Here is a 19,833-nt window from a genome sequence, read left to right as displayed (position 1 = left end):
CAACACACCTACTGCTCGCCATGCCGCCTTGGAAGATTTCAAGCCAAGTCTCTGAGAACCTCATAAACATTCCGGTCACACTTTCTTATCCGCCAGCAGCTCGATCTTCAAAAAAATCTACAGCTGCAACTCTTAGCTGTAATGTTTTACATTCTCAACACTGTCACACCAGCGGAGTTTAAAAGCAGCACTTGGGGTTTGAAATGCAAAACTCTGCAGTGAAACAAAGCTGAGGTGCAGGGTGATTTGCTATTCTCCATTTATCTGCAGTACGGCGAACATGAACTCCGCAGGATTTTGTGATGGGCTACGAAACATCCACTAACATTGCGATGTATAATTTATCAGGAAATACAAGGATGGCTGAACGAAGAAACGTGGGCTCAACAGGCTCTTTTTCACAGTGAGGGTCGAATGACTTGCGTGAGGTCATCAAGGATGAGAAAGAAGAAAGGGAAAAATAAATATTGTAAAAGGTTACGTAATGGTACATGGGGCGCACCCGAGAGGTCAGATGCAAGATGAGCGCAAACAACGTACACGAGATGTGGCAGCTGCCAAAACAATCCAACTTGTCTATCACAAAGGCCTTTCTAACTAGCAGAGTCTTCATTTTATTTTCACCCAAACAACAAAGTAAATAAGAAGTAAAGACAAAATTGAGAGGATAATATAGAAGAACATATTGTTGAACTTCATTAGATGTGTACAAGACTAGTTCTGTGAAGGTATTATTGAAATATAAATGACCTTTTTCACAGGACATGAGCTTGACTCATAGACTTATTCAAGTCTAAAGACCTATAATCAGTTTTATTCATCATTTTCCGTAATTGGAAGTTAGTAAAGTATCATTCAAATAGTAAGGCAAGAACAGAAAAGGCCAATCAACTAGATGGATGGTAAATAAAGTTGCAATTTCTTAAGGATATTGATTTATTAAATGTGGTATTAAGAAAAATTTGAATGTTTGAAACACATTGTTAGCCAAAGTTTTTGAAAATGACACAATAGATCAATCTCATTCGTTCAACCAAGCCTTTTGAAATAAATGTGACGAATCAGGACTTAAATAAACTCTGTCTACTGTACCAAACCCTGTAGACTGTAGAGTCAATGACTTGTGTAACCTGTATTGACGTGAAACAGAAGAGCAACTGTCTGGATTGGTTTGGACATGTTAGTAGAAAATGCAAATCAGCACCAACGGTCAGCATAAAGTAACAAACGTGACGAGAAAAGCACAAAATGGAATCAATTAGTCCGAACACTGCATTATTGATCGTCGCTTTATTTTAAATAAGAAGTCATTACTATTTTACTATTGTGTCATTCGTTTGTTATTCTGCCTTCATGATTAGTGGTTCCTGTTATATTTAATATATATATTATATAAAGTATATATATATATCTTTTTCATAATTTAAACCCAGGTTTCATTATATATTGGGTTTTTTTGAGATTCTTAATGTGTATATGTTAAAGAAGAGTTCTAGTTATAAACTTGAAAAATTAGGAAAGACTTTTTAAAAAAGTAAATACTTAATAGTATGGGTAAAAGAGACCCACAAACATCCTCTTTGGACTTAAAGGTGGGTTATGTGCCCTTCAGAGCATTGAATGTTTTGTTTTTTGCCAGTGAACATGAACATGATTTTTGTTTTTGTTTGCTTCAGACCAACATATGAATTTGCAGCATGAGTGAAGGGGATTTAAAGAAATATAATGAGGAAGAACAATCGCTTACCTCTTGAACAAATGTAGTACCCTTAGTCGACATGATGGTGAGTAGAAAATGAATAAAATTTGTATTTTACGTGAACCATCCTTTTAATTCAACTCAATTCAATTTGTGTCATATCATATCAAAGTTATCTAGAGACACTTTAGAGTTTAAGTAAGATTATATTGGTGTCATACTACTATCTGGTTATTGCGCCTGATAATAAGGTTCCAGGGTTGAGTCAGTACTTGGGTGACTTAGGTCAGTCTGTCAAACTGAGCCTGAGAAACCTGGGTGTTGTATTTGACAAAGACATGTCTCTAGTTCAACACTGCAGAAAACTGACCAGAAACTGTTTCCTTCAATTGAGAAAAATCTCTAAACTTAGGAAAATGTTGTCACAGCATGATCTGGATCTTGTAATCCATGTGTTTGTGTCTTATTGTGTTATAGTCTCTATTGTAACAGTTTATTTTCGTGTCTAAACAAGAAGGAGCTGTCTCGCCTGCAGTTAATACAAAACTCTGCAGCAAGAATTCTGACCAGCTCTGGTAGAAGAACTCACATTTCATCGATACTTAAAACTCTTCACTGGCTGCCAGATTCTTTCAGGATCAATTTTAAAATTCTGGTTCATACTATCAGATCTATTCATGGTCAGGCTCCTCCTTACATCAGTGATCTGAGGGAGAATACAGTGAGAGAAAAGATGAGAGTATAGAGTAGACTGCGACCATTGGATGTATAATTTTTTAATTGCACTTGGAATAAATAAGTAAAAAGAATAGGTCCACTTATAATCTGGTACTATTATTCTAAATGTCTTTTCTGTATGTGATTCTTATTTTATATGAACATTATTTTTTATTAAATAAGATTTTAAGATTTGTACGCAAGCAATATTGCTTTAAAATTGGTGCGTGTATCCATTAATTGGATTAGTATCACAATTATATTTTGATGTATTATTTAAAACAGAAAAAGTCAATTGAAAACTGAAAAGATAAAATGATGTGATATTTTCATTAAGATTTTTCAAACTCAATGAATGAGATCGGACCACAAAGACAGTATTCAAAATAAACAGTCCCAAATACAGTACTGATATTTAAGACACTCACTCCCTGTAATGATTAAATACTTTCACATTATGTAATTCTCTAGTCAAAATGAAAGAGACAGCAATCTAGAACTAACAAGTTTATGAATCCAGAGACGAGTGAATGAGGCTCCTCCAGGTCCAGGGAACGTTCAAATATGGAAATAGTTTTAGTAGGGCACAGCAGAGGAAAGCCACTAAACAGTTACATAAGAGAAAAGGCCCAGAGCTCCTCCTTATCTCTCTATGACGCACACGGATACGCACAGCGTTACCGTGAACTGCGAAGCAAAGTACACACACACAGACACACACCTGGGGGTAGATCCAAATGATGTAGAAGGAACAGTCAAGGGAGAACGTGACACAACCACCTGCTCAGATCCCGCACCGTTATTCATCAAAGCCGCCCCAACATCCTAGAAAAATCACTAATAGTCGGCGGCGCCGGGAAGTCACCGCGGACACGTGCCTAGTAGCTAGGCAGGTGAACCGCCGAAGCTAAAGCGCTAATTAGGTACTCGAGTTCTACTCGGAGACAGGAGGGTACATCTTCTAAACCGGAGCATCAGAATGTGTGACGGCGGTCTCAGAGGTCGGGGTCCTCTTCAGTCCCCCCTCAAAATAATCAAGTGGTGAGAGCGATGACTCATCCGGACCGAGGACTCCTGGAAGAGGTAGTGGAGTGTGTACGACGCGCTGAGGGCGTATCATCGAGGAGGCATTACCATAAGTGCCTCCACCCACATACGAATTAAAGCAGATCTCCCACTTTTTTCCTTGTCGCGTTTCATCGCCGCCACCGACGTTTGCTGACTCACAGATTTATAATAAACAGATAGCGTTACGTAATGTGATTACGACCCGTCATGTCAAGGTTGGCGAAAACTTAATCATGCAACATTTCTCAACCGAATAAAAAAAAGAAAAAGCTCATAATCTGCATGAAGCACTTAATGAGAAGGTCTCTTTTTCTGACAGGTTGACAGCAGCGCTGCAGGCGAAACATTACCAACACATTGGTGCATCTGTATTGGAGTTAACAAAGGGTTATAGGAAGGAGAAGAGGAGTGCAGAAGAGAGGAGAGTGTGACTGGGGGAGAAATCCATTTAAATGAAAAGGAGAAAAGAGGCGTCAGCATTAGCAGCTAATCCACTGCAGAGTGAATGTGTTCGCGGTGCCTGCGGCCTCAAGGCTCCAGTAGTCATCCTAAAAAGAAGACGGCGGCGTAGACGGCCGCCCGTGTATCACACGCACGTCCGATCTATACTGAATTATTCACGCGTTACTGATCAGAACAAACATGTCGCGAATGATGCCATGTATTCTATATTTAGCCCCCGAGGTTCTCACCAACCCTATGAACCTCCCCTCGCCATCCCATCATAGACATTTTTTTCTCCCAACGTCCACGTTTGCCACCCCAGGGGAGGACAGTGACACATAAAGTGCACACAAGCACATGCGTCGACACACACTTACAAAGTGAGCATCTCTTTGTGTTTTCTTCTCCCACCTCCTTTTTTCGCTCTCTTTCTCTCACCCACACACGTTCTCTATTTAGCTCACATTTTAAAAGGCGGCCTAAAGATAGCAGCAAGAAGATGAAGAGGAGCCAGAGCATGTCATGGCAACGTTTTGCTCACAAACACTATTGGCAGGAAAACGTGAAGCTCAGTAGTATCAGGGATTTTTTTTCTCTCTACATTTGCAACCAGTGAGGAGGGAAAGAACGGTACCAGGACTATTTTTAACACTGCAGTTTGTTGCTTCTGAAAGTGATTTCAGATTACACTTTTCCTAACAAGCACCACAAACTGGAAAGAGTGCTGATAGGTTTTCCTCAAATAATGCAAGAAAGGCAGATAATAAGGGTTTTTTGACTTATTAATCCATGACTATTCATCTTAAATTTAGTTTAATTAAAATTTTAGATTTTACTGTAATTTTACGGTTATAGGATATTTATATATATAATATTTATAAACCTTTATATGTATATGACTGTATCACTGAAACTGAAAATAATTTGTTTTAGCTTGCTTTCAAATCATAGTTATTTTATAGTTTAGATTTTAACACACGTTGTCTAAAATACAATAATTTGATTTCTGTATTTACAATTAACATCATTTTTTGTGTTGCAATCGAACTTCCAGCCACAGTCTTTACATATCCTCCGCAGCAAATGGAACCAACCAAAGGCAAAAGCAAAATCCCAGTGATGACTGAGGATGAGAGGATACAGTCAACTCTAGCAGCTTTTTAAAGATGATCTTTGGACACATTTGGGTAAGTTAGACCAGGTAGGTTTAACAAGGTATGTTAAGTAGGTAAGGTTAGGTAGTACTTTATTGATCCCTCAGGAGGTCTCATCGGGAAATAGTTGTTTTCCAATTAGACACAGCAATAAAGCAATTATTTATAAAAATAAGAACAAAGAGAAATAAAGAGAAAGAACGAGAAAGAAAAGAGGAAGAACAAAGAATGAGGAAGAACTGGGAAAGTACTGAGGCAATACTGCATATATATTGTTCTTCCTACAGTATCGCAATATATTTATCTTTTTCACTGTATTATGACACATACACCGCTAGTAGATTTTTATCAATATTTTTTTGGCCACTTTTTTAAATCCCTTTTTGCTATTTGCATGTTTGATTTTCCGTTCACTTTAGACCTGCTCCCAAAAGCGAATTTACCGAATATTTTAGGCACAAGCCCTTTTTTTTCCAGACACCATTGATCACTATAATGAACATTTACATCGACAGCAGTGAAGGAATGCGGAGAATAAAACTGTTAAAATATATTCAAATGAAAAGCCTGCTTTCGTTTTAATGAAGAAAAAAAAATGAAATCGAACTAGAGGAGCTGAGAGATCACTTGGAGATGATGAAACACTGCTGTGGTGTATATATAGTGGACAGACACCTCAAATTGTTCACCTCTCATATCTTTCACAATATCTTCTTCTACACGAATCCCCCCCGAGGCCGACTGTACATCAAAGGAAACAATTTTAAAGTCTGGGCTTTCGCCTTCTCTGTGGTATTACACTGACATACTGAGAAGATCACTTTACTCAACTGACAAAGGCGGTTAGAGTTTTTTCAGCGGTTTATATTGAGAGGAAACAGAAGTGGGATTGCGGCGGCGTGCTTGTCATCGCCAGCCGTTGTGACCATTTGTAATAATATGTCTGAGGCTTATAGAAATATAACGAGAAAAGACGAATATCCCTCTCTTTTGGCGAGACCCGTCAGTCTGTTATTTAATTAGATATCTGATATATTTATAAACCAAAGAATGATTAATTGAAAATGATTTCAATTTAGACCTGTCAGTCAAGAATCTACAGGATATTTGAAACCTGTACGGATAATTTCCTTTCTATAATTGTACAGGGTGATCTCATTTATTACTGTAATTAATTACCTTTTTTCAAATAAAATCTTATTGGAAAATTACATTTCTGTCATTAAAACCTTTAAATTGTTTTTGGGATCGTATTGACAATTAGGAATTACAGGTTGAGAACCTAAAAATACAATTCTCGAGAGTTATATACAGTAGTACAAAAAAAGTAAAAAAGAAACTTGTCCTACTTAAAAAGATAGTGTGTAAAGTTCATTATAGGAAAAAAAAAAAAAGAAAATCCAGGACTTCACATTGTAATTTAAAAGAATTTATTTGTATAATGGTGCACAAAATAAGTATCATACACCAACAAACAATGCAAGAATTGTGGCCACTTTGCAGAGCTGTTTCTTCCTTTTTAAGAAACTCTTTTAATCGCCATTTATTACATGTATTAAAGGCACAAGTTTTCTGGATAAAAGACACTTCTCTACACCCTTAAAAAGTCAGAATGCATCTCCAGACCCGTGTTTTAGACCAGTGTAGTTACTGACATTTTTACGTGATTGTTTTTAAAATCTTATTGTGCTGTAACGATTTATATACAGTGTATTTGGGCTTCAGCCACAATGTTTTTGAGTAATAACTAAACCTTGAAAAATTGTCTAACTCTTTGGTAAGGATTATGTACGCACGTGATCACGTTTCCTGGACAGCTGGGTAACCAAACCGAGCGCATTTTCACTAGAAACCACAACCAAAGTCTTCCCTGTTTCTGAGTTGGTTCTGAATAAATATTTGCATTAAGCTCAGGTAGTTAATTGCTTGTGTTGCCACCGCTGGCTGCAACTTTCTCTTGACAGCATATTTAAAAACCTGACCGATTTGGTCCACCCTTGGTAGAACCTCCAAACCAGAGACATTGGTCTTAAAAAAAAGAATTTGATCTGCAACATGAGCTTTCTCCAGCTGCCATTCTTTACTCATACTGAATGATATATAACACGCACCGGTGTATTATAGATGGGTTCCCACTGACAAAAGCTCCAGCAGTGCACGTTATTGAAGTTGTATGCTGTATTCACCAGTATAGCAGTATGTGAAAAATGAATATAATTTATACTGGTTTTTGGTACAAACCAATATACAGGCAAGTAAGGAATTGCAAGTCTCTGGACCTCATTCTCATAAGATATATAGTAAGGCTGTGTATTGTCAAGAATCTGGCGATACGACAAGTATCATGATACATGTGTGACGATACAATATATTGCGATAAATTGCGATACTGTAGTAAACGAAAATATATTGCAATACTGTAGTAAGTAAGTAAGTAATAGTTATTTGTGAAGCATTTTAAAAGATTTAAAAGATGATGTTAAGTATATATTTAATCTTTGAAATAACATTTTACTTTAATTCAAAGTTAATTTATTTATTATGATTTGTTGAAAAATATATACTGTATATATATATTTTGAACAGATTTGACACGATTTAAAAGTAAGTTAGAAAAGCATTTAACAGTGTTGTGACTAAATTAAACTTGGTAAATGTATTTTTGTGTCATCATTGATTGTTTCGAACACTGCCGACTGAAAGTTTCTCTCGTCTCTACAGAACAGCAATGTTAACTGCCTCGTTTTGTTTTGTGTTTCTTGTTTCTTTGATCGGCTCGTATTTTTTGTCATGATGCGTCTTTAGATGGTTAATAAAGTTAGTGCAGTTGAATTTTGTAGCATGATTTTTTTAATATATCGATACAGTATCGTAAATTATAACATTGCGATATATCGATATTTTCTCACACCCCTTATATAAAGATATGTATTCAAAGGGTACTAGAAATACATCTCGGTGCAATGTCACAACTAGCTTCCTAACTAGCAACTAGCAAAATCCAATCCCAATGTTGTTTTGGCCAATAGAAACTCTGAGAGGTCATAATCAGGTTAGAGGTTCTCGGTGTGACGGTCGTTCCCCCAAAGTAAATGCTATGACCTCTTCTAATGTCAACTTTTCTGCATGTCACGTCTTTAAAGAGCACAAAATGTTAAATCCCGGGTGCTTGGTTTGGGATGAGTAATGGCCTACGAGTGCTGGGTGACATTAATCCACGAGGCCACCATCGTCACGCATCACTTTCATTATCTGTCGGAACATTGACTGGTGCCTTGTCATCTCCAGATTAGCAGCAGTTTGACAGATTATTTATCAGTCACCCCCATCATCCTCACACCCAATTACAGATTAAATGATCCTACAGCGAGTCCGATGGGAGTTGACATGTAAAGCACAATTAAAATAGGAAAGACAGTGATTGTTTCTGGAACGCTAGAAAGCATCAATGCCTGATGTTCATTTATTATAATGATGTTTCTTTATTTAAGGGCCATAAAATACACAGTAAATAACTTGCTTGATTGGTTTTTTCAAATGTTATAAATAATAAAAATGGTTATCGTTATTGTACTCAAATTATTTTATTGATATAATAACAAAACTTTTGAACATTTGAAGTTTTACTAAGTTAAATTCAAGCTCATTTGCCAGAACATGGTTATAAAGTTCTGGAGCATATTTGCCAAACACACACTGAGAAAGAAAGCTGTCACTTCTACTTTCTTCTAATGAAATGACAAATCCTTCAAAACACGCTAGGATCCAGAAGGCACTATAGAAATTACCATCAACAGGTCCAGCTATCATAAATGTCATGGAAAAGCCAACCTGCATCCAATAAATACTAAATGTTTCGGATACTTTTCTTTCAAGACCAACATTAGGCAATGTTGAACCAGACAAAACAAGATGGCAGGTTTTTGTAACCACAGATTGTTTGTAGCACAATAAAAGAAATAAGACTCACGATGTTGACCTGCAGCGGTTCTGATCCGGGTCTCAGCCTTCTTCTCCTGCAGCTTCCAGAATTCCCCGATCGTAGTCGCACAGATGATGAAGGACCCATGGCTTTCAAAAGAGGCAAAAATATCATTCACTGGGAAAAAATATGTTTAAAAGATGCATTTTGGGTAGTCTATGAAACTGGTGCCATAATGACATTTTCTCATTAACATTCAGATTAAGACAAACAGCAAAAAGTTTTTTTTGGTCATAAGTCCCTTACACATTTTTTATAATATATATATATATTTTTTTAACCTATCTATAACTCTAAAATACGTAAATTTTGACTTTAAATCATTGCAGCTAGCACTGTTAACTCCTAGCTAAGCTAGCAGTTACATTTTAAATTTGAATTTTCCTTCATTTTAAATCACAAAAAATAACAATCATTTACCATTTTGACTCAAATAGACCGAATCTTACGACCAAAGTGAGCAAAACTTTTATATTGAATTGTGTGTGAAGTTATCTGCTTATGACCTTGGCAACTGTGATATTCAATAGAGATTAAATTACTTTCACTTTTTTTTTAATTAAGTAACGAAGCCAGATTGTATTGATTGAATGACTTTAATAAAAAAGTTTCACTCGATAAGTCTATGAGACACTATCTGGACAATGTAATTTGACAATTTTCTCACAGAGGCTGAAAATTAACGTTTTTATGCCTTCTTTTTTGCTTGTATTAACTATGCAAAAATAATTTGATATATTCCATTGGTGTACCCCTTTTTTTAAAATATTTTTGCACACCTTGCCGTGTTATTTGACGTCTTTATTTGTATGAATAAAAAATGTTAAATAAATGTATTTAATAAAGAAAAAATAATCTTATTTCATCATAACATGAAGGACTGGTCTACTTTGAATTGCTATATTATAAAATGTTGTGTTGTCAGAAAAAATGAATCGCAAATAAAGCAACTCGATTTATTTCCCAAATCGTTGCACCATGATTGTTTTACATCTTTTTAAACCCAAAAAAAGGCACCAGGTTCGTAGAAAGACCTGTATTTACAAACATTAAAGTACCTGACTGAGGTAGGAGGAGAGCCAGGGCGGCCAGAGTGCTGGGGGGAAGAGGTAGAGAGCGGCACCGCTGGAGAGATGCCCTCAGAGGTGGCTCCAGTGGTGACACACCCGGAGGGCGTGACAAGGCCTGCAGGGTACTAATAAGTCAGGTCGACCCCAGTACTCCTCAACAAAAAAAAAAAACACGCTCCACTGCTGATCGTTTTCCAAAACGCCATTCCGTCTACTTCTCCTCGCAGCCATGAATAAAAACAATTCCATATCTGCCAAATCTATTCTAGAGCGCCGTGTTCCGGCCCGCGGCGAGACCATACATCATGACAACCCGGGCGGGATCTAAGGTTAAAATGAAGTGACTGTGAGTTAAAGCAATGAGAGCTATAGCTTACGGGTGCGATGAGGCAGAAAATTAGCCGGAGAACAGAGGAGAGAGTGATGGAGGCAGAAGAAGAAGCAACACGGGAAACAGTGGAGAGAACGGCAACAGTGGCGAAAAATCATCATGTAGCGGAGCTAGCATGAGTAAGGTATATAGAGTTATAACTGGATCATTTGTTACTCTCCTTTACTTTTAATGGTCCATCTGTTTGCACATCAAGTGTTTGACTACTCCACAGTTTTAATTGAGCATCAAATTCTTTTACATAACCTTAAGAAGTTAAACTTCAGAACATAAAATGATCAGGGCCTGCGGCATGTACTTCACAACAGCTGTTGACTGTGGCTTTTCCTTTGTTTGCAGGACTAAACCGTCCTGATAAGAACCCTGCAGCTGGCCTCAGTGCTCCTCCTCAAACTATTTCATCTCTCAGCCTCTGACTGTGTCCTCAGAGTTGAACTGGCATCTGGAAGTGTCAGCCACATCAGTCTCAGTCTTAAATCTTATTAGGACACCCGAGGCAGCGAAAGCATTGAATACACAATCAGTGGTTTTTGAATGAAGGAGTGTGACGACACTCGCTCGAAGATTATGTAACCCTTGAGCTTTAGTGAGAGCCAATTAAGCTGCTATTGATGCATCATTTTCTACTGGAAATTTGGAGATTTTTAAAAAATATTTTGACTTCTGGAAATGTATGAACCTCTGGCGATTATAACCTACGTTAAAGAACCCATATAATGCTAGTAGTAGGGGATAATACATTGATTTCAGTTTATAGTAAAACACTTTAATAAATGATGTTGTTCAGTGGGTGTGTGTGGGCAGGGTCATGTCCTGGATTTTTTATTTATTTACCTTTTTTCCTTTTTCTATTTGTGTCTTTTTGTTCTCTTGGAAATGTATTTATTGTTCACTGTAATCCCATCTGTCATTTCTAGTAAAGATATATATTTTTAAATATAAATATATAAATATATATTTATTAATGTTAAATGTATCTTAGGTTCAGTTCAGCTGAGATATGAACTGAGCTAGAATAAATAATAACATAATTATGATAGTATTTAAAGGCCTTAGAACATAGCAGAACTCAGGGCTTTTTTTTCCCTTGTTTCCTGAACTATTTTGAGTCAGATAAATAAAAATGGGAACAGTAACTTCACAGTGCAACAGATTGAGGAGGTAAAATACAACCTGAACTATCAGTTGGAACCTAAAAACATTTGAATCATCTCATTATATATCTGAAAATCCTTTAGATGGAATCAGATATGCCACAAGAAGAAAAAAAAACACTTTTGGTGGCAGCCAATATTATTATATTTGGAGAACACAATATCACTAGAAATCACTATAATATCACTATAATATAATATTAACTATAAATATGAGTATATAATGCTTATTGAGTGGTATTTTCTGATTGTATTTGGTCTGCTTATAATTTCATCATCTTGAATTTAAATATTACTTAACTTTACTTAATTCTCTTAATAATAATTAAAACAAACATTTAAATCACTACATTTTACTTAATTAAAAAGGTCACCATGTCTGTGAGAAAGATTTATGAATTATTAAAACATGACTTTGGTCTACATTTAATGCTAAACAATATCGAATTACTCAAAGCTTCTCCAAGGTAAGCTTTGAGAAACCATCAGGAATGGGTGGATCGGTTTTGTTCCGTATTTTACCAGAATTCTGAGTTTCTGAGAGCATAAAAAACCTCCAAAAAAACGGTAATAGTCAGCTTTGCATAATATGGATCCTTCAACATGTTTGAGTTAAGTTCATCGAGGTGGAAAACAAAGTATTTCTTGTCAATTTCTCTCTGCCCTAGTATAAAATAATCATAGACAGGAACAGAAATAAGGAGGATTCAGTAGAAATGTTCAGGTTTTTGTGTCTTATCTTACTCTGTGTTGCAGCTCCGAGTTCTGTGTCTCCCTAGTAACACTGGTTTCTATGACAGAGCAAGGCCTGGGTCGGGCAGCCGTCCATCTCTGGCGAGACATGGTGGGAGAGGGCCGGCGTCGCCTCCGGCAGAGTGAGCCAAACTCGCTATAAAGGTTGTAGATATCGCGCTCTGGGTTGGGCCTCCGCAGGTCCAGCGCGACTGATGCGGGGCGAGGGCGCCTTGACTTCTGTGGCACACAGGTCTTCTCTGTGCTCGAGCGAGGCACGCCGGGCCCGGGCAGTCTGACACTGCTGACCATTTGGCTGGCAATCTGCTCACACAGCTGCGATTGGCACACATTTTCAGCAAATTGGCACAGATAGTGGGACAACATGAAAGGCTTGGTCCACCTATTATGAATCATTCCTCATTTTATTGTTGCTTTTTTTCTCCCCATCAGTCTTCTCTGAACTGATACTTCTGCACTAACAAAAGCAAATAAAGTCACACCTGTTAGGCAGCAAATGTTGTACAATCATTGTAATAAAAAAGATTATTCAAAATGCTGGCATTTGAGATAAATTGTGTCATAAAGGGGGTGTTTCACGGAAGCTTGTCGCAACAAATATAAATATCTAATCGTCTGCACTTGCTCTGGATCTTTTTTCGACCATTTGGGGAATATGTTCTTTTACCCTTCAGTATTTTTAGCATACTGTGCTAGGTAAGCATTCCTTTTAAGCAAGGAATGTTATTTCAAGCATCGATAACAACTGACTATGGTAAATTGTGTGTGCGTACACATTTTATTTTTGTTGCTATTTGCACTAGATTTCAAACCTACATCCCAACTTTCCAAAATAGTGTCCTCATAATCCGATTATACAATTGTAATATTCTATAACATCCTCACTAGTCACCCTTTTCACTCCAGATCATTATTAATTGTACTATTTAAGCAATGTGGCCCATTAACTTTATTTATCTGGACCTCAGAAGGTTTAAGATCATGTAGAAACAAACCATTATTTTATTTAAATTACATTTCTTCAGATTTTTTGTTATTATTATTCATTACCAGTATCTAAATATAAATATTTGTTTTAGAATATTTTCCTCGGTTTTTTATCATTTTTGTGAATATAAGTGAATATAAGTGAATATTTGGAAAGTAGTTTTTTTTTTTAAAAAATATATAAAAAGTGATATCAAATACAATTAAATAATAATACAAGCATATTAAACTTGATTTTATTACTTAATTTTATACTTTTCGACCCTCTATTTTTGCTTGATGGCACCTGTATAACAAGTGGTCCCTGAGTAAATTGTGTTGCAAAACACTAATTTAGAAGAAACTTCACTTTGCTTAGTTAAAAAAAAGACACTTCCTGAGCCTCTTAACACAGCAGGTTTGCCACATGAGACTGTATTCATAGACAGACAAGCTCAATTTGGGACTAAAATGATACTAAACGCAAATATAGGAGATAATCTTGAGCCCGAATTGAACAATCTGCAGATTTGGAAATGGGGTCCAATTTTATTTCTGGAATCTAACATTCTATTGGCTCGGATATGAATTGAAATTAAATATAAAATAACATCATTTTTATTATGTCAGGACATAATAACACTTTGTAATATCCTTTACAAGATCTATATTTTTTCTATTTGTCATTATTCTTCTTTAACTTTTCCATCATGTTAAGGTCATTTTTTAATAATTTCTTTCATTTTTATTCTACATGCAGGGGGGCATTTAAGCTTGAGAAAACCTAGTAAGCGTTTCTTGACTGTACCTGCTTCAGAAAGTGCAATTCTGGATGTGTTTTGTAAACACAAGCACATCGTGAAGCCATCATTTCCTCAAAAACCACTGTGCACTAATCTGCCTCCCAAACACACATTTACACAGCTATTTCCTCTGCACAGGAGGTCTGATGATAGTTTGCTGAGTATTTAGATGTCATATCTTATTTGCTCAGGAAGAGTCAGGGGCTAACGTGTCCTGACTCGTTGGTGTGACTGGAAGGGAGATGACTAATGCCTTCACTGGAGTGAGGAGGAAAGAGTGCCGTCATGAGGCACAGACATCACCACGCTCCAAGGGCTATGGCGGTCACACACAAATTGGAATTTGGGCTTCCTTGCATGAGGAAAGGGACAGAGTTGAACAGACGGTTTCCCTATGAATCAAGTGCCAGTTTCGTCCAACAGATGGTGCTAGAGGACAACTACGTGAAAGGTCATAGGCGCCTGTGTAGTTTTTAATTCAGCTCGACAGCCATGAACCACACCTACAAGATCCATCACGAGTTAACAGCACGAGCGTCATCCGTTATAGATGCATGAAGGAAAGAATGGTTAAATGAGTTACTTTAATGGTTTTATCAAATCTCTAGGAGTAATGACATGATGCATGACTGGCAGGATGTTAATGATGTGGAAAATAGCCTGTTGGAATGTGGTTAAAGCAATTTTCAGGAACATTAATATCAGCATTATTTCGATGGTGACTCGATGCCAATGAAACACCACATACCTTGAATATTTCCTCCGTGGAATCTGAAGCCGTTACGCTATTGGCTGTGTTCTCGCCGTCACCCTGACGTGACTGGATATCCACTTCCTGTATCGGTCTGGAGTCAGGTGCAGCATCCCTGGAATCCTGCTCATTTCCTGTGTGAACGTTTACCTCCGAACAGAGACGGTTTAACAGATTCCTTTTGGCATGAAGCTCGTTTTCAGGTCCAGCGTTGACATGATTCTCTACAACAGTTGTGGACCTGTGATTCCCCTCACCCCCTAAATCGCCATCCTCCAAAATCTGGAGGCCATTGACTGCTTGTAAGCCAGGGAAGGATTGCTGTGCTTTCAGGTGCATTTTGGGGGTTTGTCTGTTCGTAAGAAGCGTGGGACCGTCACTGTTTACGCTCCTGGCATGTTTTTTGGTCACCGGTGAAGATAAACTATTTGGGGATTTCGTCCCCTCATCAGAGTGAAGCGTCAACGAAACACTGTGGACGCTGTGTGCTGTGCTATTGGTCGCCCGGGGAGAGCTGACCTTGGTCTTCTGGTCCTCCGGAGGAGAGAAAGACCGAGAGGTTGTTCGCCACTTCCTTGCCGTAACCGCGACATTATTAAAGAATTTGAAAAGACCACCAAAGTGACCCTTGTTGTCTGAATGCTTCGGTGGCAGCGGCTGAAAGTCTTTGTCAAAATCTACAGAACCGTAGTCGGAATCCAGAGTCTTATCCAAAGAGTGAAGTTCAGACTCAAAGCTCCTCTCTGAAAAAACAGGATTTGCTTTCCCCAGAAGAGATATCCTCCTTAAGTAGCTCCAAACATCCTTGTGTCTCCTCCCGGCATACTGGTGTGTACTGGAGCTTCCTTTGACATTGGGCTCTTCACAGTCGATTGAGGGGTTTTGGTTTCTTTTGTTCGAGGGGACTTTTTCTGCGGGTTTACAACCATTCTGAGTAATTGCTTCCGTGGAGGCGGTGAGCTGGTTGCCATCCAACGTGGCCGTGAGGTCGATATCTTCAAACGAACAGTCGAACTCGGCCGTATATCCTGCGTACGAATGTCTCTTGCCACGGTGTCGGAGGCTGCCGAGCGAGCCCCGGCCCGACTGCTGCGGGGTCCCGATGTTTTGGCAAAACGATTCCTCGTCCACCAACGAGCTGCCACACTTGGCGGAGGAGAGTTTCCCGGCCTTCCCTCGAAACACAGAAGGAGATTTAAGCTTTTTAAAGTAGCGAACTTTGTCGGCCAGGGTTTGTTTGGGAACAGAAGACTCCCCGAGGAGTATCATGGAATGAGGTCTGCGCTCCAGATCCGAGGTGACTCGTTTTCGAGTCAAGATCTTCCAGATACCGCCGTGGGCTCTTGGTCTTCGGTTGACCTCCTGTCTATCCTTGACAGGGGTCTGAGAAGATACAGCCTGGGTCTCCCCTCTGCCTTCTTCGGGTCCGGGCTCGGTCTCCAGTATATAAACACTGCTCGTCTCATTCTCCACGTCCAGAGACACATTAAACACTCTGTTGACAAACCCATTAGGGTTGTTGCTCTCAGAGCCAGGGTTGTCAATCTGCTCCATCCTCGCTCATTCCACAATGTCAGCTCTCGGCTCCAGCTGCCATCATGCCTTGCCCCAGTCTTGTAAACACCTGGAAGAAACATCCATGATTTTATTAGGGGATACGTATAAAATAAACAGCAGATGGACACTTTTAAATTGTTTTACCTATAGCCAAGAATATACTTGAACAGACTCTCATTTCTTGAGGCAAACTTGACAAACTATTTTTGGTTTATAAAACCTAATCTGTCTGTGAATCTTTTTTTTTTTTAATTATTATTGTGTCTCTTTTCTTTTTTTGGAAGTGCATGTCAGTATTATATTTACTCATCCCAACTATAGAAGTTAAATCCCAACACATCATCATCTGTCCCAAGATAGGCCATTGCAATATATAGCTTGAGGTGTAACTTTGCAATGACGTTCATCAGCAACTGAATATATTTAACACACATTTTCAACTGTCAATCAAACAAAACATTCCGTCCTGGGAGCTTAATATATATATATCTACAGTATATCTATAGATATAGATATTAAAAAAACAAGCCCTATGTCGAACTTGTAAACTAGAGGTCAGAGTTGTCATGGAAACGCATCAAATAGATGTGTGGTAGTTTAAGTTTCTAGCTGTGACGTCATCATCATCATCATCATCATCCTCGCTCAGATAAGTTGATTCCAGGATACATAGATAATATATTACAATATAAAGACCACTTTTATAATTTTTGTTTGGTCTATTTGTATTGTGGTTACCTTAACAAAAACATAGACAAAATAAAAAACTAAAAAGGTATTAAAATTGTGATTTGTTATCTTTTTTCTATATTGTAATACATTTTTTTAAATACTATATTGTAGTTTTTCATCACGTCAGTTGTATTACTCGCGTATGTATCACTCACGATACAAAAGTTTTAAAACTTTGACGCGTTTAAAGTAAATACCTATTCTATCAATTACGGTAAATATAGCGTAAGTAAATTCGGTCGTTCTATTTTATAAATAAAATCGAATATTCCAAATTAAAACAACTTTAAAGGCTGGTTTATGTGATCGCCTTTGTGCCATAACGCAACACATTTATTAGTCACAATAACAAAGAGGAAAAATATAACTTTTTTAAAACCGTATTTACGTTAAAGGTGACGCGTCAGCTTACCTTACAACGGTGTCGGTCGCTTCTCTAGATCATTGCGGTTTTTTTTTTAAACTCCGTAAAGTGGCTCCGAAATGACAGGGTTTTGACAGCGACGAGCGAACTTTCAGCGGCGGGACTTGTTGCCATTAATGGAGCAGAAAGTTTTGTGGCGAACAGCGACTCCCTGCTGGATCACATGCGCCTTCTTCTTCTCCTTCTTCTTCTTCTTCTTCTTCTTCTTCTTCACCTCCGAACCCTCGTCCGTCACAGAGAGCAACTCCCCGTGAGAGACAGACCGGTGAACTCTTGCCCCTCAGACACACACACACACACACACATGTGCACACACGCGCGCGCGCACGCACACACGGTATTAAGGTGAATTATGTTAATTTCCTGGTGACTTACTCCAACTCCACTTTTAAACATTAACACAAACACATAGAAATTGGAGTTTTGTGGGGTAGTCAAAACATGTAAGAAACATTAAGAAAGTATTCATTATAGTTTTTAGGACTTTCTACATATGTTAGATGAATTTAAAGAACCAGGATCTGCTGCTTGACTCCCAGTTTGAGCAGGAGGTGAGGGGGAGATCTCATCTGAGGACATGTTATGGCTATTCACCCAAAGTTGTGTCCTTGTGTTTGTTGTTTCAATGATAGTGTGAGGATTCCTGCTTGAGGGTTGAGGATGAGAACATATAAGAACCTTCTATGATAGAAACGATCTCTGCTGCCACCCATATATCAGGGTTTTAATTTAGAGATCTGTGTTTCTTTATTCCATTATTGTAAGGAAGGTCATACATATACTGTAAGTCTAAACTAGTTTGGCCCTGTTTGTGTTTGTCATTCACAAAATGCAGTAAAAGGTAATTTGTAATTATTTAAGAGATATTAATGTCAAACACCAACTCTTCTGACTCACTCACATGTTTTAAAAGTTGAAGTCTTCCTCTCCAAGATGCAGTAAGTCACTCATCATGACGGTGTTTTGAAGTTATTACTTTATAAAGTTCTCCCTAATCTGAAATCTCGGCGAACAAGAGGTTACGAGAGTGGTTTCATTCCTCCTCCAGCCACAACCAGTGCCTTGGAGGTGGAGACTTCCTGGATTGATGACCAGCGGTGACCAACCTGGACGCTTGACTAATCAAAGCAGAGCGGACGTGGTTGGGTAAACAAGATTGATTAAGCACATAATGTATATATATTTTAATTTAAAGAGAGTTTTATACAAATAGACACATCCAGGATCAATTGTGGAGTTTGTATGTTGTGTTGCGTGGGTTTACTCTGGGATAGGCTTCTGAAAAGGGATAAATAGTAAAGAAAATTAGTGATTATTTCTGTCTGAAAGGTGTTTTATTTTAAAAGAAACCCCCGTATCTTCTATAAAATAACATTAGACTTTGACTCTTGACAGGAAGACTCTCATTTCAGTCCATAATACTAGAGAAATCTAGAAAAAAACGAGTAAAACACAAAAGCTACGAGACCACCTTGTTGCTGAAAATGAACTGTTGAATCAGATGTTGCTTGTGAGATGTATGTAGATTCTTTTTTTCAGTTAATCTATTTTATTTTTGTTTTTTTAGCTGAAAGGCGGTCAGTCAATATAATGTCGAAATGAAACCGGTTGGCGGTGAAAAAAAAGGTTCGGGACCGCCAATTAAGAGAACTCAATTGAACTCTGGCAGGAAGCCAATTTAGATTAGATTAGATTAGATCAACTTTATTGATCCCTCTGGACGTTTCCTTCGGAATTTTTTTTTTTCACAGACGATAGATTCATAAAACAAGAACAAGAACAAAGTGAAAATAAAAGATAGCGCAAGATGGCAAGATGACACGATCTAAATATAAAGATAAAGAACATGAATTAAAGAAAAATAACAAAAACAAAGGATAAAAAGATTAACTTAGAATAAAATCATCTTTTCACTTAAACAGCCTAATAGCAGGAGGAATGAATACGTCCCTGAGTCTATTAGTGTTGCATCTGGGTAGCATTCATGCTTGCAACTTGCAACCCTATTGCAGTGAGTGCTGACCACTATGCATCTTTGCACCTAACATTAAAACATTGATATTATTAACAACCACCTTTATACTCTTTAACACGTTTATATGTTTAGAGCTAAATTGAATGGAAACTAAAGGCACCTGTTGATATTAAACACTAAGGGTATTTGGAGG

The 19,833-nt window shown here is 37.8% G+C and overlaps 1 protein-coding gene across 4 annotated transcripts in view; it reads right to left on the bottom strand.

Annotated features, from left to right (window-relative positions):
- Positions 1-17,908, bottom strand: part of arhgef9a (Cdc42 guanine nucleotide exchange factor 9a) — a 64,476-nt gene extending 46,568 nt beyond the window's left edge. For 2 of the 4 annotated variants that reach the window (XM_087799605.1, XM_087799608.1), the window contains exons 1-5: positions 17,654-17,908; positions 14,950-16,576; positions 12,424-12,747; positions 10,123-10,249; positions 9,053-9,153 (exon numbers count right to left, since the gene is read on the bottom strand). In XM_087799605.1, coding sequence (XP_087655731.1) covers positions 9,053-9,153; positions 10,123-10,249; positions 12,424-12,747; positions 14,950-16,506 — 2,109 coding nt within the window. In that variant the 5' untranslated portion in view covers positions 16,507-16,576; positions 17,654-17,908. The remainder of the gene's footprint in view (positions 1-9,052; positions 9,154-10,122; positions 10,250-12,423; positions 12,748-14,949; positions 16,577-17,653) is intronic. The other 2 variants (XM_087799607.1, XM_087799609.1) reach the window with 2 other exon arrangements.
- Between the last annotated feature and the right edge of the window lie 1,925 nt (positions 17,909-19,833).

Source organism: Callionymus lyra, chromosome 9 (genome assembly GCF_982586985.1).
Source record: "Callionymus lyra chromosome 9, fCalLyr1.hap1.1, whole genome shotgun sequence".
Taxonomy (NCBI): Eukaryota; Metazoa; Chordata; class Actinopteri; order Syngnathiformes; family Callionymidae; genus Callionymus; species Callionymus lyra.
The sequence above is the reverse complement of the archived record's forward strand: the minus strand, read 5'-3'. Positions and strand labels throughout refer to the sequence as shown.